The 18,193-nt window shown below is 44.2% G+C and overlaps 1 protein-coding gene across 1 annotated transcript in view; it reads left to right on the top strand.

Annotated features, from left to right (window-relative positions):
- LOC123508173 (extensin-like) overlaps positions 1-6,379 on the top strand; it is a 7,882-nt gene extending 1,503 nt beyond the window's left edge. Inside the window, exons 5-6 of the mRNA XM_045261707.1 lie at positions 28-196; positions 6,249-6,379. Coding sequence (XP_045117642.1) covers positions 28-196; positions 6,249-6,379 — 300 coding nt within the window. The remainder of the gene's footprint in view (positions 1-27; positions 197-6,248) is intronic.
- The last annotated feature ends 11,814 nt before the right edge of the window (positions 6,380-18,193 follow it).

Raw genomic sequence — 18,193 nt, 5'->3', positions numbered from 1 at the left:
ACCTAAGTCATCTCCACCTCCTTCAAGTCATCTCCCAGCTCCTTAAGTAATCTTCCTACATACTATTCATCTCCCGGTGTCGTCTCTACTCCCCGAGTCATCTTACAACCCCCTGAGTCATCTCCCAGCCATGTCTCATCTCCCTCCCTCCCTTACCTGGCCTCCACTACCCAGGTCATCTCCCAGGCCCTCCTAAGTAATCTCCCTCTCGCGCCTCGATGACTAATTTGGAGCCAAGAGTGAAGTGTCAACATGAGGGAGAAGGGAGAAGGGAGAAGGGAGAAGGAGGAAGGGAGGAGGAAGAGGGAGGAGGAAAAGGGAAATGGAAAGGGGGAGGGGAGAACAAAGAGTAGACACGCGCGAAGTGAACGGGAGAGAGAGAGAGAGAGAGAGAGAGAGAGAGAGAGAGAGAGAGAGAGAGAGAGAGAGAGATTACTATTATCACTACTTCTACTACTACTACTACTACTACTACTACTACTACTACTACTACTACTACAACTACTATTACTACAACTACCACCATCCATCTACAGTTACAATCAGGAAGGGAAGAGGCGCGGGGTGTGAAGAGTGCAAAGGAGGAGTGAGTGTAAAGGGGTGTAGAACTCTAGATGGTGGTGGTGGTGGTGGTGGTGGCTGGTGTTGGGGGAGGTGGGGGTGACAAGGTGATGGCCCCGGTGAGACAGCACATTCCGCGGCACATGCCCAGGTGATCACACTACACCTGGCGGGCGGCACTTCCTACAGCACCCCCTGGTAAAGTGAAGGGGAAGAGGAGAGGAAGAAGGGGGAGGAGGGGATGGGGGAGCTGTACTGTCATTCATTTAATTTGGCACTTCTGTGTATATATTTTTTCTTCTTTTTAAATAGTTAAGTTATTTTTGTTATACTTTTTTTAAGTTCTCGTGGATTTGATTTTGTTTTGTCCTCCTCCTCCTCCTCCTCCTCCTCCTCCTCCTCCTTCCTCCTCCTTGACTCTGTTTTTTAACTGTTCTCTTCCTCCCTGGCTCTGCTTCTGAACTGTTCTCCTCCATGGCTCTGCTTCTGAACTTTTCTCCTCCTCCTGGCTCTGCTCTCGAACTGTTCTCCCTGGCTCTGCTTTTGGACTGTTATTTTGAGGGACTCGCATTTTCTTTGGCCTTTATTTTCCAGTTTTGTTTGCCTTGTTCCGAGCGACACCGACGCAAAATTAAAGTATAGTAAAATTAAATAAAAGCTGCAATATAGCATACGAAAGACTGACAGTGAGAAAAGCCACGTCAGGGAGTGCTGTTTGAAAAGCAACACTCCACCCAAACTCACTTCACTTTAGCAACAGTGAAAAAAAGACACATTATGAACATTAACAGAAAATTAAATGCGATAAAAGGAAAAGTGTAAACCATTTCGATATTAAAATATTGAAGCTTTAAATACTAAAGGAAAAAAATAAATAAAGTCTGAATTACTGAATAATAAAAGTATGGTTCTCCTTTGGTCATGACGTACAGATGAAGCAGCAGTCCTGTTCACACAAGTAGACACAGGTGCGCACGCTGGGGAGACATATTGAGCCGAGGTGATGTGCGTGCAGGTAACTCATAAATGTCAATCTTTGGTATTTACGAGGTTACTGGTATTCATTTCAAGACGAGTAAATTACTGGTGGTGTACAAAGAGGTCAGTGTTGGTGGCTGGCTTGACACACCAAGATTACAGGAAAAGGAGTGAAGGCGTGGTAGTTCTTTGTGGTGAAATCGGAAGTTGGTGATTACAAAAATCATATAAATAATTTAAAGATTAATCAACGATAACTGATACTAAACATTTATTCATCAATTTACAGTAAGAAAAAATACATCACGATTCTCTCATAAAGACATTAATTGAGAAGAAAAACAAAACTACAGGTGAATCATGTCTCAGGTGAGCAAGGTGGGGACAGGTGTCCTTGAGAGGTAATGGGGAAACTATGTCGACACCGAAGTATAAGTATAAGGTAAGGAAATCCTGAAGGAGGGAAAGGAGTGAATATAAACAATTACAAACACACCCTCGTCTTGCCCAGGTGAGTGCGGTGACAACAGACGATTTCTTCATTAACCTCTGTGCGTCCTGGCCGGGGGTGGGGTGGTGGTGATGAACGTGGGGTCAGTCATGAACTTGCTTCCCCAGAGACACACAAAGACACTGGTGTCTGACAGGACACCACACGCAGTAGCTGGCCACGTGGAGATGATGTAATAGAAGATATGAGTTGTGACGAAATCTGTTTAATTTTGATTCCATATAGAAAATTTAAGTTTACACCGATTTTTTTTTATTGCAGGTGATATTCAATAGTTATTAGGTCCAGTTCAAGATAGTCCGTTTTTACGATTTCCGTCTCCGTTCACCGTCCCATAAACGATGTCACAAAAACGATGCCCATACTGAACGGAGGAATTCATCGCCGTCTCCGTAGCCATTGTTTAAACACTCCTTGCCAGCTTCCTGCTCGCAGCTGACAAGTAAAGGCCAATGAGGGAGAGAAGAATGTCATATATTATATAGTAAAAAACATAAATAGACCAAGTAACTACACGCTAATGAATCCTACAAGTCACGGCGGGGGGAGTAGTGTCATGTATCAATGCACGGTGTGGTGGAGAGGGAGGCTATACAGAACTAGTATTTTCCGGTTGTCTGGTTGTCAGTTATTAATACATTGTCTGTCATTACCACAGCTGCTGAGTGAGGCTGTATGGGTTTGTGCAGTATGCTGAGCTGAACCTATCCTGTCCATCCATGCCTTCCGGTGTTGCAGCACCTCACGCTGGGACCCAAGTCACTCCTCTTTTTCCACACAAAGTATACAAATGTTTAATTCACAAAACTGTAATTTAATAACATTTTATTGTGTGTACTTGAGTATCATAACTAAAACATTCAAGATATCACTACGTGTATCACTGTGCACTTCTATATACAAAGTTAAACTGGTTTCATCTCTTCCGTTCCACAGATAATTCATATTTCATACAAGCAGAAGCAGAAACGAACCATGATTAATACTAAAGTCGATCGAACGAAAACGATGGTGACGTTACTGTTGGACATTGTGCGGAAATAGAATTCGTAAAAACGGACTAAGTAAACCGGACCTTAGACGTGATTGCAATAACAGCTATTTCACCAATGGATTACGCAGAGAGCAACAAAAATAACACAATAAAGGAAACAAAATAACAGAAAACGTAAAAAGGGCAAATTATCATAAAAACACACACAAACAACTCCATCACATCCATTGCCTCACGCAGGGTCAACTTATAAATAAATCAAATTAATTATATAAACTGATAGATAAATAGATAAGCAAATACATACAACAGGTGATACAAAACAGGAAAATTTTGAAAAAGTTTAGGAACTGGACAAGGGAATTATGGAAAGAAAAGAGAATAGGGAAGAAGAAAAAGTCCGGCGTGCGCGCACGCACACGCACGCACACGCGCGCACACACACACACACACACACACACACACACACACACACACACACACACACACACTACACCGCGTAGTGTAGTGGTTAGCACGCTCGACTCACAATCGAGAGGGCCGGGTTCGAGTCCCAGTAAGCAGCGAGGCAAATGGGCAAGCCTCTTAATGTGTGGCCCCTGTTCACCTAGCAGTAAATAGGTACGGGATGTAACTCGAGGGGTTGTGGTCTCGCTTTCCCGGTGTGTGTTGTGTGCGATGTGACCTCAGTCCTACCCGAAGATCGGTCTATAAGCTCGCTCCGTAATGGGGAAGACTGGCTAGGCAGGCGACCGAGGTGAATTACACACACACACACACACACACACACACACACACACACACACACACACACACACACACACACAGAGAGAGAGAGAGAGAGAGAGAGAGAGAGAGAGAGAGAGAGAGAGAGAGAGAGAGAGAGAGAGAGAGAGAGAGATGGGAGGAAGGAAGGAAGGAAGGAGGGAGGAAAAACAACATTTCTGGCAGGTGCAATCATCACTGCCAGGGAGTGTTCGTACGTGCGTGAGGGAGTGGTGAGGAAGGACACACACACACACACACACACACACACACACACACACACACACACACACACACACACACACACACACACACACACATTTCACTTCATGATTGACTCGTATTTTATTGATGCGTTAAAAAAAAATGGTCTTCTTTTTACATTAATTTTCCTCCTCTCCTCTTCTTTCTCCTCCATCTCTTTTTTTTTCCTCTTTCATACAATATCAGTAATTGTGGCTGATTCCCGGTTTATTTTGTCATATTCTTTTTTTTCTTCTTGTTATTTATCTTCTTACTGTTGTTGTTGTAAGTTTCAGATATACATTATTTCATCTTTAATCACATTCCTCTATTCATTCATTTATTTACATCTTCATTGATTTATTTTCGTTTATTCATTTTTTGTGTCTTTTTCTTCATTTCCTTCTTTCTCTCGTTGATTTTCTCATGGGTTGTCGTCTTTTTCTTTTCGTAGTCGTCTTGTCGTCTTCTTCCTCGTCGTTATTTATCTCGTTGTCTTCCTCGTCGTCATCTTTCAAGTTATCTCCTTCGTAGTTGTCTTCTTCGTGATTGTCTTCTTCGTTGTCGTATTCCTTGTCGTTATCTATCTCGCCGTCTTCTCCGTCGTCGTCGTCGTCTTCCTCCTCCTCGTCGTCGCCGTGTCTCGCCCCGCCTCGTCTCAAGCAGTGTGGCCCTTGAAGGTTATCGCGATGCCATTCATTCTTCTCTCATCAACGAGGACTCTCCTCCTCCTCCTCCTCCTCCTCCTCCTCCTCCTCCTCCTCCTCCTCCTCCTCCTCCTCCTCCTCCTCCTCCTCCTCCTCCTCCTCCTCCTTCCCAACCTCCTCCTACTCCTCCTCCTCCTCCTTCGAACTTTTTCTCCCCGTTCTTATCCACTTTATCTTATCCCTCCATCCCTCCACTCCTTCCCTCCTCCACCTGACGAGGGAGAATCAGAACACAGAACGAAGAACCCAAAACACAACATTATTTTGCTTTTATGTTTTCTTTATATTTCTTTTTCAGCCGTTGCTTTTATTCAATTCTTACCTGCGTTCTTTTTTTCTTTTTTATCATCTTGGTCCCCGACCGCCTTTCCTCTCCTCCTCCTCTTACTTCGTCCTCCTCTATCACCCCCTGGGGAGGGAGCGCCGCCCCCTGGTGAGCTCATGAAGCCATTGATTTTGGTGTGCTGCGTCACTGTGTCTTCCCTCCTCCTCCTCCTCCTCCTCCTCCTCCTCCTCCTTCTCCTGGTAATGATGCTGGAGCTGTGGAAGGAATATTTCACCAGAGCCCACCAGATGGACGTGCTCCCTCCCTTCCTCTCTTCTCTCCTCCTTTACTCCCTTCTCTCCTCCTCCCTTTCTCCGTTCTCTTCTCCCTCCCTCCCTTCATTCTTCATTTTCTCCTTACTCTCCTGCTTCCTTCTTCCGTTCTCTCCTCCTCTCTTTCTGCCTTCTCTCCTCCTCCTTTCTCTCATTTTCTTTGTTGTTTTCTCCTTTTGCCTTCTCTCCCAAACCAACTTACAATTCCACATCTATTTTTTTTATTCAATCTTTTCTTATGAGTGAAATGTGAAACAAACTTCTTCACAAACTTACAAACAGACAGACAAACACGGAAAATAGACATAATATTCAGTAAAACACATACAAGATAAAAACAATAATATAGGTTCTTGAAATACACGTAAGAATTATTCACAGACAGAGACAAACGAGTAATATACAAACAGAGATAGACAGACAGACGGACAAAGACAGACAGAGGCAAAGAAAACATTCCACAATACCAAATGAATACAAGATTAAAACATATAATAAAAATCGTAGAAGAAATTTTAAAAGCATCACCATCTTGCCCTGTCTCCCCTCAACACACACACACGCACACACACACACACACACACACACACACACACACACACACACACACACACACACACACACACACACACACACACTACAAAACAGACACATACACACTGTAGTACACACGAGCGAAGCAGCAAGCCTAATAGTCCCTTCCCGAGACACACACACACACACACACACACACACACACACACACACACACACACACACACACACACACACACACACGGCCCCCTACAGGTGTCCTCGCCGCCCTTCGACAGATGATTAATGTGCGGGGCGACGTGGGGCTGTAGCTTCGTCACGCCCATGCACACTCCAACCCACCCACACCCACACCCAGTTCTTTCACCTGCACCCATCCATCCATCAACCCCTGCCCGCTGCCCCCACCCCCCAACCCTCGCCCCGCCGCGCCCCCCCACAGTGTACTGTGTGGAGCCACTGTTTCCTGCTCTGATAAAATCTTCATAGGTCACTCCGCCCCCAGGAGGGAAGAGGGAGGGAGGGAGGGAGACGAGAAACATTGCAAGGGTGAAATGTTGGAATTAAAGAGATATAGAAGGGAAAAGATGGAATACTACAGGAAGGAGGGAAGAAAGGAGAGAAAAGGGAGAGACACTGTACAGGTGAAGTACTGGAATAAAATGAACATGGCCGAAAAGTAATCTTAAAAAATAATGAAAGGAAGAAAGGAGGAAAAGAGACACTGTGAAGGCAAGATAGATTTTTCAAAATTTTCATGGAATAAAGGCGCTGGTTAAGGCTAGAAAAAAACACACACTAAAAAACGAGAACCCCATTTCTAGTGCCAGTCACCAAAGATAAGTCAAAAGGATCTTTGAAAAACGGAAGCCAAGTTTTCTTTAAATCTCTCTCAAAAGAGTTTAAGTCGTAGGAAAGAGGTAATACAAAAGTAGCCAGGGAGTTCCAATTACCAGAAAAGGGAAGAATACTCGAGAATATTGGCTAACTCTTGCACCAGAGAGATGGATAGCGAGGCAGCGGAAGGGAGGCATAGTTATAGCAAGATCAGAAGAGCAGGCGCCATGAAAATAACGGTGCGATATAGAGATATAACATTACAGCGATGAAAGAGAGGCTGAAGACAGTCAGTTAGAGGAGAGGAGTTGATAAGACGTAATGCTTTTGATCTCACCCTGTCCAAAAGAGTATTATGAGTAACACCCCCACCCATATACGTTGAGTATACTTCACATGTAAAGACTTTGTAATTGGAGAGGCATGAGAAAACTGGCGGAGACGACTCAGAATGCCTAATCCCGAAGATGTTTTAGCTAGGTATGAGATGTGAAGCTTCCAGTCAAGATCATTTAGAATGGAGGAGGGTAACAGTTATGTGTCATTGAAGAAAAGAGTATAGTTTTCTAGAATGTTGTGTCGAGTTGATAGATGGAGGAATTTAATTTCTTTGAGGCATTAAACATTATGAAATTTCCTCTGATCTAATCAGAAATTTAAGAGATCAGAAGTCAGGCGTTCTGTTGCGTCTCTGCGTGATCTATTTACTTCCTGTAGAGTTGGTTTTCTCTGAAAAGACGTGAAAAGGTGTAGAGAGGTATCATCAGCGTAGGAGTGGATAGGACAATAAGTTTGGTTTAATCATTGATGATTAATAGGAAGAGAGTGAGTCACAGGACAGAACCCTGAAGAATACCACTGTTAATACATTTAGGAGCAGAAGAGCGGCCGTCTACCACAGCAGCAATAGAGCGGTCGGAAAGGAAACTTGAGATGAAGTTGCAGAGAGAGAAGGATACAGGTCGTAGGAGGGCGGCTTAGAGATCAAAGCTTTGTGCTAGATTCTATCAAAAGCTTTTCATATGTCTAAAGCAACAGCAAAAAGTTTCACTAAAATCCACAAAATAGGATGAACAAGACTCAGTAAGGAAAGCCAGATCACCAGTTGAGCGGCCTTGACGGAAACCATACTGGCGATCAGATAGAAGATTGTGAAGTGACAGATACGTTTAAGAATCTTCCTATTGAGGATAGATTAAAAACCTTTAGATAGGCAGAAGCAATCTAATTTTTGAATTGTTTAGGTTGGGAAAAGTATGAAGAATGTATTCCACCATACCAGACACTATAAACTCTGTATGGGCTCAACACACAAACAAGGAGCTCCGACACACAAATCATTCCTAGGAAAATCAACATAACAAAACGCTAGAGGCAACTCCGCTTTAGGGATCATGAGGAGGGATTGGAATGATAGGACAAAATACAGATATGACATTGTGATCGAAGAGGCCAAATGGAGAAGATGGGGTGATAGCAAAAGTAGAAAGATTAGAGGTTAGGAAAAGATCAAGAATGCTAGGCGAATCTGCACGACGGTCAGGAATACAAGTAGTGTGTTACATTAATAATTGTTATAGGTCGCAGAGGTTAGCAAAGTTAAAGGCTAGTTTACCAGGTTATTCAGAAGGGAGAACCACAGCCAAACCAAAGTTGGTGGGGAACATATAGTCACCATGAATAGAGATTTCAGGAATAGGGAAGAGAACGGATTGAAAGTGAGAATAGAGAAAGTAGGGAGATGGAACATAGACACCTGCGTTTCGGTGAAGATAAGATGAGGCTTAGTGGAGGAAAGATGGTATTTCATATACTGAAAATAAGATATAAATGTGACGCAGGAAAGAACTGAAGAACATAAAGGAAGAGAGGAAGGGAAAGAAGGAAAAATAGACAAGCGAAGATGAACAAATGGAAAGAAGTAACCGGAGAGAGAGAGAGAGAGAGAGAGAGAGAGAGAGAGAGAGAGAGAGAGAGAGAGAGAGAGAGAGAGAGAGAGAGAGAGAGAGAGAGAGAGAGAGAGAGAGCGCAACAGCTCAAAATAAGTGACACCATAAAGCAAAACAACTTACACATCAAAAGAATAAAAAAAAATGAAAACAAAAAAGAAAAGAAAAAAAAACTGAACATCCAAAATCTGTCATTGAAAAAAAAAAGAGAAACATGAAAAACGGAGCGAAAAGAATGATATAACAAAAGAAGGAATAAAAAGGAGGAGGAGGAGGAGGAGGAGGAGGAGGAGGAGGAGGAGGAGGAGGAGGAGGAGGAGGAGGAGTAGGAGGAGGAGATGACCCAAAGATCAGAGTCGTGCGCACCTTGCCTATCACTTGTCTCCACCTGCGCCATATTCCTTTGTCAATGGCGGGGTTTGTCTGGGGTGACGCGCCCGCACGCCTGGCCCCCTTCGTTTTATTGTCACTTACTCGAGTAATGGCATGGTGGGGCAGGGTGGACAGGGGGCTGGGATGCAGGGGGGATTAACAGGGAGGGGCAGGGAGGGGTAGGCCACGTTCCTTGTTTGCCCTTTCACACCCTGTAATGTTGGTACCTCCACCTATAACTTTTGAGGAAATAAAGACGAGGCGAGGAGGAAAGACAGGGAAGAGGGGAGAGGGTGAAGAAGAGGAAAAGAAGAGGGGAAGATGAAATGAATAAGTGAGGAGAGACAAAAGAAATGGAAGAAGAGAGATAAGATAATGAAATAAAAACGAGGCGAGGAGGAAAGACAGGGATAAGGGGAGAGGATGAAGAAGAAAAGAAGAGGAAGAGAAGAGGGGAGGATGAAGAAGTGAAGTGAAAGAGAGAAAAGAGAAATGGAAGAAGGAAGAGAAGAGAGGGAAATAAAAACGAGGCGTGTAGAAGGGAGAGGGTGAAGAAGAGGGAAAAAAAGGGAGGAAAATGAAGTGAAGAAAAGAAGACAAGAGAAAATGGAGAAAGGGAGAGAAGGGAAGGAAATAAAGACGAGGCGAGGGGGAAAGACAGGGATGAGGGGAGAGGGTGAAGGGGCAGAGGAAAAAGGAGAGGGGAGAAAGAAGTGAAAAAGTGAGGAGAGACTAGATAAATGGAGGGAGAGAAGAGAAGTGGTATAGAAGAAGAGAGACAGATTATTAGTAGTAAACATAGAAAAATAGAAAATGAGAGAGAAAAGATAGAAAAGACAGAAAAGAGGAAACATGAGATAGAGATTATGAAGAACAGAAACGAAAAGAATAAAGAGAGGGAGGGAGAGAAGGGAAGAGAAAAGGGGAAGATAATAAAGATAGAAGGATGAGATGGTGATAAGGGAAAAGATGGAAGTTGCAGACGAGAGGGATGAAGAGGGAAACATGGAAAATGGCAGATAGAAGGGAAGAAGATGAAGAGGATAGTGGTGTTTAATGACAGAAAAAAAAAAGACTTGTGTTGGTGTCAGTATTTTAAGCAGAACTAATACACTGTAAGAAGTCTGTCTCATTATTTTCATACTTAAAGAGTTTTTTGTGTCACATCACAAGAACGTATTAAGTAGTAGTAGTAGTAGTAGTAGTAGTAGTAGTAGTAGTAGTAGTAGTGGTGGTGGTGGTGGTGGTGGTGGTGGTGGTGGTGGTGGTGGTGGTGGTGGTGGTGGTGGTTAATACGTAAATTCTGATATATGAAAAACTGTGAACAATCCGTGTTGGAGGAGGAGGAGGAGGAGGAGGAGGAGGAGGAGGAGGAGGAGGAGGAGGAGGAGGAGGAGGAAAGAGGGGGTGCAAATGTGGTGTGGAGGCGAGGACCAAGGGTGCTGAAACGAGTGTGTGTCGGAGGAGGAGGGTTAGTAAAGGAAAAACGTCCCCCGTGGCCAGGTCGTGCGCCCCCCATGGCCCCTGCACCTCCTCCCACCCTCCTCTGATGCCTCCTGTCAACAAGACCACCTCGCCGGGGGGGCCCTCCACCAACCACAGGGGGGACACGGGGGCAGGGAAGAGAGAGTGGCAGATGAAGGACTGGCAGGATGGCGAGGAGGAATACATAGGAAAGACGAGTGACAGGAGGCCTTGCGACCCATGACGAGGTCACTCGTTTACTATACTACATCTACAGAAGAGGAGGAGGAGGAGGAGGAGGAGGAGGAGGAGGAGGAGGAGGAGGAGGAGGAGGAAATGAAGGAACAGTATTGAAGGAAAAACATGAAAAACGTAGAAAATAATGGAGGTGAGTTACAGAAAAAGGAGAAAAGGAGATCGAGAAAATGCAGGGACAGGAACGCAAAGGGAGGAGGAGGAGGAGGAGGAGGAGGAGGAGGAGGAGGAGGAGGAGGAGGAGGAGGAGGAGGAGGAGGAGGAGGAGGCGGGAGGGGGTCTAGAGATGTATGTGGCATCTGTCTCCCAGGCGCGGCGGGGGGGCGGGCAGGGACAAGGTTGCCTCTCTGAACTACGGCCCACGCACCCCCCAATCCCTCCTGCACCCCAACCTCCCCGCTCCTTCACCCCTTGCTTCCCCCAGCACACACCTGTCACCCCGCTGATAAAATAAACGAGATTGATAACCTGTTTAACAATTTGCCAAACAAGGGTGGGGGGTGAGGAGAGGGGAGGGGCGCTCTTGGAGGATTCTTGGGGTGGGGAGATGCGGGATGAATAATTGAGCTGAAACAAAACTTCTGAAATGAATAATGAAAGAGGTGGATCGTCTATTTATTCATTTATGTTTTTATTTATATACTTTATCTTTAGGACGTGTTTGTTTAATTAGTGAGTAAATGTGGAATAAAGTGTTTTTCTTTCTGTTTTTACTTTATTTCTCTCTCTCTCTCTCTCTCTCTCTCTCTCTCTCTCACGCACGCACCCAATATTTTACTCCATTCACGGTATTCGTTCCAGAGTTATCCAGAGAGAGAGAGAGAGAGAGAGAGAGAGAGAGAGAGAGAGAGAGAGAGAGAGAGAGAGAGAGAGAGAGAGAGAGAGAGGAGGGAGGCAGATGGACCACACATATAACACTAAAGGGGTTCCCGATCCTTCACACGATAACACTTGATAACGAACCGATAACACATCCCTCCACGTGTCCCCTGCCTTCAGCCTAATGGGTGGGCGTGTGAGGCAGGGGCGTTGGGCGGGAGGAGAGGCGCAACGGCGGGTGGAGGGAACAAGGGAGGGAAGAAGGCAAGGAAGGGGGAGGTACAAAAAAAAAAAAAAGGATAATTTGAGTTGAATAAGGGAGAGATGGATGGATAGACCGACTAAGAAAGACAGCAACAAGAAACAGTAACAACAACAACAACAAGAACAACAACAACAACAACAACAACAGCAACAACAACAACAACAGCAACATCAGAAGCAGTATCGATTCTAAATAGAAGAGAATAAGAAGATAATAATAAAACAACAATTAGTACCTGAAAAAAAAAAAAACATGATCAGGAGTGAAAGATAGCGATGAAATAATGAGACACAAGCGATTACTTAAAAAGAAATAAATTAATATGAAAGTAGGCGAGTAATCGAAAGATATAAACAAAACACTCATACACAAAAACACTAATTGGATACATTTTTTTCTTCTATGGAACTGGAAAAACATGACAACACTAATCACACCACTGACTATTCAAGCCTTAGCAGGGAGGCCTCGTGTTACTAAAATATCTTATCATAACTTAAACTCTTGTGAAACTAGAGACTTTTCCAACTCAGCATTCCAGTAGATCGTACAAGTAACTATCTGACTTCAAAGTATGAGTTGTAAAATCATAGTAACATATAATCAAAGCCTAAATATTCTTTCTACTGCTCCGTCTAGATATCATTAAAGCCTTCTTCTGTGCCTTATTACTAGCTAGTCTTCCTTCATTGCAAACAAACTTTCCCTCAGAACTTCCTCTCTCCTAACGCAAGATCCTCAAACAAAGCTTCCTTCATTGCATCCTTAAACTTTCTCCTACGTCCCTTCTCTTTCTCCTGCCTGGGTACGAATCTTCTTTCACTGCACGCATAAATTTTCCAGTCTTCCTGCCTTTCTCCTAACGTGTAGATTAAAAAAACAAGTCTTATTTCACTATATTCAAATACTTTCAGCTTTTTTTTTCCTGCCGGGATGATCTATAGACTCTTCTTTCTCTACACACTTTCAAGTTTTCTTGTCTTTCTAACGTGTTGATTAAAAAAAAAAAACTTTTCTTTGACTAGACCCATACACTTTCAGCTCTTCATCTTTTTTTTTTCTAATTAGGTAGATCCATAAACAAATCTTCTTTCACTACAAGCATAAACATTCTAGTCTTCCTGTCTTTCGCCAAACGTCTATAAAAAAAAGTCTTCTTTCACTGCATCCACTCTTTCAGCTCTTACTCTCTTTTTTCTTGCCGGGTAGACCCACAAACAAGTCTTTCGTGGCAAACTTTCAGGTCCTCGTCTCTTCTGCAGAAAAGATCCACCCCGAGCATCCTTCTCCTCGAACACTACTCGTTCACCCTCTTGATATACATTCGTGTCTCGAAGAATGCTAAAAAAAAAAAAAAAAAAAAAACATGTCTATTGGATTCAGAGTAATAAAATGGTACGGTGAAAATTTACAATATGGGTTTGAAAGGTGTTAGTGACAGCAAGAAGGTTACAGATGAAACCCTTTAATTGTGGCTGTACTCTACCGTCAAATGGGAATGCTAAAAACACAAATAAACAAATAAATAAATAAAAATAAAGAAAGAAATACATAAACAAAATAGAACAGCTACAGGATTCAGAATAATAAAGTCTTTGGTGTTGGTTCGGTGTTAGGTTAGGATAAATGATGTTATTTAGGTTTCTGTTGCTTTGGTTTGGTTTGGTTTGGTTTGATTTGTTAGGTTAGGTAGCGTAGGTTAGGTTGGGTTAGGTTAGGTTAGGTTAGCTTTGGTTAGGTTTGGTTTGGTTAGGTTAGGTTTGGTTAGGTTAGATTAGGTTAAGTTTGGTTAGGTTAGGTTAGGTTAGGTTAGGTTAGATTAGGTAGCGTAGGTTAGGTTGGGTTATGTTATGTTATGCTAGGTTAGGTTAGGTTAGGTTTGGTTATGGTAGGACAGGTTGTTAGGTTAGGTTAGGTTAAATTATGTTATGTAAGGTTATGTTATGCTAAGTTATGTTATATTAGGTAAGGATATGTTAGGTTTGGGTAAATTAGGTTAGGTTAGATCAGGTTTGATTAGGTTAAGTTCGGTTAGGCAGAGTAAGTTAAATTGGGTTGTGTTATCTTACGAAGTTTACGGTGTGGGTTTAAATAGTACTACTGACAAGAAGAGTGGTCGAAGATAAACCTTTTAGTTGTGGTTCCCTTTCATCATGAGCGTTCTATAGTGAGTGAAGCAAAACAACAAAGCCGGTACTGTTGTTAAATCAGACGAGTAATGGTATGTAATCTCATTAATGTCCCAAAACAGTTAATTACAAACAAGAAGACGTGTTAATAACCAGACCTTCATCCAGCCACGGCCCTGAGATACTTAAAAGGCCATGTTCCCCACCTCTCTCTCTCTCTCTCTCTCTCTCTCTCTCTCTCTCTTGCTTAATTCATATAAAACGTTAATTTCTGAACCATAAATGAGAAAGTGTTTTTTATTTCCTTTAGTTAGAGAGAGAGAGAGAGAGAGAGAGAGAGAGAGAGAGAGAGAGAGAGAGAGAGAGAGAGAGAGAGAAATGGGCATGTGTTAATGTCAGAAATAAGATGGAGTATCCAGCTTCCTCTCCTACCTACCATCTCTCTCTCTCTCTCTCTCTCTCTCTCTCTCTCTCTCTCTCTCTCTCTCTCTCTCTCTTGTCTACCATATATGGCAAGTTTGAGATAGCATTGAAAATAATTAATCAATCATATGTATTCTCCTTTCAGAAGCCAGATGCTGATGGAGGAGGAGGGGAGAGGAGAGAGGAAGGGAGGGGGAAGGAGAGGGACAGAGGAGGATAGAGGGGAGGGGTGAGGAGAGGAGGAAGAGGGGAGAGAGAGGGAGAAAGTAGAAGGGGAGGGGAGGGGAACAGAGAGGCAAGGGGAGAGGAGGAGGAAAGGATAGAGAGGGAGGAGTTATCAGATGAACCTTAAAATCTCAATTGTTGCGAGAGAGAGAGAGAGAGAGAGAGAGAGAGAGAGAGAGAGAGAGAGAGAGAGAGAGAGAGAGCCGTCCGCTCCTGACGCCTAAGGCAGAATCTTGCTTCCCCTCTCCCCAACAGTTTCCTCTTAACCTTCCGTCCGTGGCCTGTTGTCCTCCCCTCAGACCTTCCCTCACGCGCCACAAAGCAACGCTCACTGCAAACCATACAGAAATAAGAAAACCCCATTTAAATCAAACTAAACTATAAAGACAGACAAAAAAAAAAAAAACACTGATTTCCCTTTGGCACTTTCAAATCTATTGGAATAAGTAGAAAGGTGATTTTCTTCATTGGGTTACTGAAGGGAAAGGCGATGCGTTGTGAAGGGCCGTGAGAGAGTGAGAGAAGGCAGGGGGCGCGGCGCGGGGTGCTGGGCGGCCCATCAGCCTTCCATTACGTGACATCAAACGCCGCGGCACAAACAGAGCCTCGCCTTTCGCCGCCGTTGATGATGTTTTCAGGCTTGAACGCGGAACCAATTTCACTGTGCCACTCCTCCCCTTCTGCTCCCTCCTCCCCAGCAGCACCCTCCTTCTCCTCCGCGGCACCAAGGTCCATAAGGCGCTCTATACAAAGGGAGTGCCACCCGTGAGTGCCGATGAGGGTTGGCACTGCCTTCTCGCGGCGCTGTTAAAGTGGTGGCAGAAGGGAGTTTGGGAGACGCTTCTCGTTGCTCCTCTCCCTCTCTCCCACTCTCTCGCTCTTGTTATTACAGTCAGGCCTTTGAAATGGCGGCTCTCCCTCTCCCTCTCCCTCTCTCCCTTATCTCTTTATTCTCTCTTATTCTCTCTTCCCCCCAGGCACTGCGCGATGCCACCCTGTTCTGCGGTGTGGCCCTCGACCCCCTAATGCACTGTTGCCGTACTTGCTGCAGGAGGGAGGTGAAGGAGAGAGGAGACGGAATCAGGATGGAAGGAGAGGGTGACTGGGATTAAACGCTGCAACGAGATGTAGTAGTAGTAGTAGTAGTAGTAGTAGTAGTAGTAGTAGTAGTTCGGCAAATTCCCTTTAAATATGCAGAAAAGTTCTCATTTTACTCAATGAAAACAAAAACTAATACAACCTTATTTGAACGAAATAAAAATTAAATACAGTATGACTATTTATTCACACCTCCCCCTCCCCTCTCTCTCTCTCTCTCTCTCTCTCTCTCTCTCTCTCTCTCTCTCTCTCTCATGGTGCCCCGTAAGGCCAGGTGAGGGCCGCCAAAACCCTTACCTGTCTAGCGCTAATCAGGTTATCCCCACCACACTAACACACTGCTCTGATGGGACCCCTGATAGCTCCTCACACCTACCCACTACCCCTCTTTCTCCTTCACCCTCCTCTTCCTCTTCTTCTTCCTCTTCCTTTTCTTACATTCCTCCTATTCCTTTCTTTCTTAACATTTTTTTTCCTTTTCCTCTCCTCACCATAAGCTTCTTCCTCTCTGTTTTCTTTTTCTCTTTCTCGTTTTCCTAAGATGGCATTCCCATATTTTCTCTACTTTGTTCTTCTTCTTCTTTTCTTCTTCGTCTTCTTCTTGGATTTGTTCTTCTTCCTCTTCCTCTTCCTCTTCCTCCTCCTCCTCCTCCTCCTCCTCCTCCTCCTCATTTCTTTCCTTTCCATTTCTCTTTATTCCCTCTTTGCTTTTCCCTCCCTTCTTTCTTCCCTGTAGTTCTTCCTTCTTTCTTTCATTGAGGCGTATATTCTTCCCTGCTTCCTCTCTCTCTTTATTTAGCACAGACTTCTCTCCTTCCTCTTTCCCTTCCCTCTCCAGAAATTCACTTCTTCCTCTTCTCTCTTCATTTAAGTCTTTTCTTAATCGTCTTCTATTTTTCCTCTTATCATTGTTTTGTCTATTGTTGAGCTTTCTTTACACTTGTTCCATCTCTCTCTCTCTCTCTCTCTCTCTCTCTCTCTCTCTCTCTCTCTCTCTCTCTCTCTCTCTCTCTCTCTCTCTCTCTCTCTCTCTCTCTCTCTCTCTCTCTCTCATGTAATTAAGCCGTTTAGTTGATCACGTAATTTCAGACAGACAGACAGACAGACAGACAGACAGACAGACAGACAGACAGACAGACAGACAGACAGACAGACAGACAGACAGACAGACACACACACACACACACACACACACACACACACACAGAGAGAGAGAGAGAGAGAGAGAGAGAGAGGGAAAGGTGAACCTGCTCGCTCTCTCTTCCTTTGTCTCCTTTCCGCGAAGTTGTTCCATTTCCTTTTCTCTCTCTCTCTCTCTCTCTCTCTCTCTCTCTCTCTCTCTCTCCAAACTTTCCTGCAAGCTGTTCCTCCATTCCTTCTCTTTTGTCTCCCTCCTTCCTGTTCTCTATGTTGTCTATCCATCCTTCCCTTCGCTCTCTCCCTTATCTATATCTCCTTACTGCCGTACTAACTGTCCGCTACCTCTCTCTCTCTCTCTCTCTCTCTCTCTCTCTCTCTCTCTCTCTAAATGTATTCGTGTTTAATCAATTTACAAACAAAGGAATTTACACCTGAAATACGTAACATCTTTTCTTAGGGACTTACATTTTACGATACCTTAAGGAAATTCTTTGGTAGCCTTTTATTGTTATGTTTTTTTTTTCAAAGGAGAGTCAAATTGTTAAAGGAATTTGATTGTTATGTGTCAGAATGTCTCAGAGTCGACAGAGAGAGAGAGAGAGAGAGAGAGAGAGAGAGAGAGAGAGAGAGAGAGAGACCATATGTGATTATCTCTCTCTCTCTCTCTCTCTCTCTCTCTCTCTCTCTCTCTCTCTCTCAACTTCCTGTTTCAACATTCCTTGACTAGAACAGTGAAAAGGAATCCCACCCACAGCCTATCACAGCTTCACAACAGCCAACCACAGCCTTCCACAGCTTCGTCATAGCCTACCATAACCTCACCACAGCCTACCACAGCTTCACCATAGCCTACCATAGCCTCACCACACCCTACCACAGTTTCACCATAGCCTACCATAGCCTCACCACAGCTTCACCATAGCCTACCATAGCCTCACCACAGCCTACCATAGCTTCACCACAGCCTACCACAGCTTCATCATAGCCTACCATAGCTTCACCATAGCCTACCATAGCCTCACCACAGCCTACCATAGCTTCACCACAGCCTACCACAGCTTCATCATAGCCTACCATAGCCTCACCACAGCCTACCACAGCTTCATCATAGCCTACCATAGCCTCACCACAGCCTATCACAGCTTCACCATAGCCTACCACAGCTTCACCATAGCCTACCATAGCCTCATCACAGCCTACCATAGCTTCACCACAGCCTACCATAGCTTCACCATAGCCTACCATAGCCTACCACAGCTTCACCATACCCTACCACAGCTTCACCATAGCCTACCACAGCTTCTCCATAGCTTTCAAAAAGCCTCAC

Source organism: Portunus trituberculatus, chromosome 24, assembly GCF_017591435.1.
Source record: "Portunus trituberculatus isolate SZX2019 chromosome 24, ASM1759143v1, whole genome shotgun sequence".
NCBI lineage: Eukaryota > Metazoa > Arthropoda > Malacostraca > Decapoda > Portunidae > Portunus > Portunus trituberculatus.
Note: the sequence above shows the minus strand (reverse complement) of the source record. Positions and strands in the feature narration are given on the sequence as shown.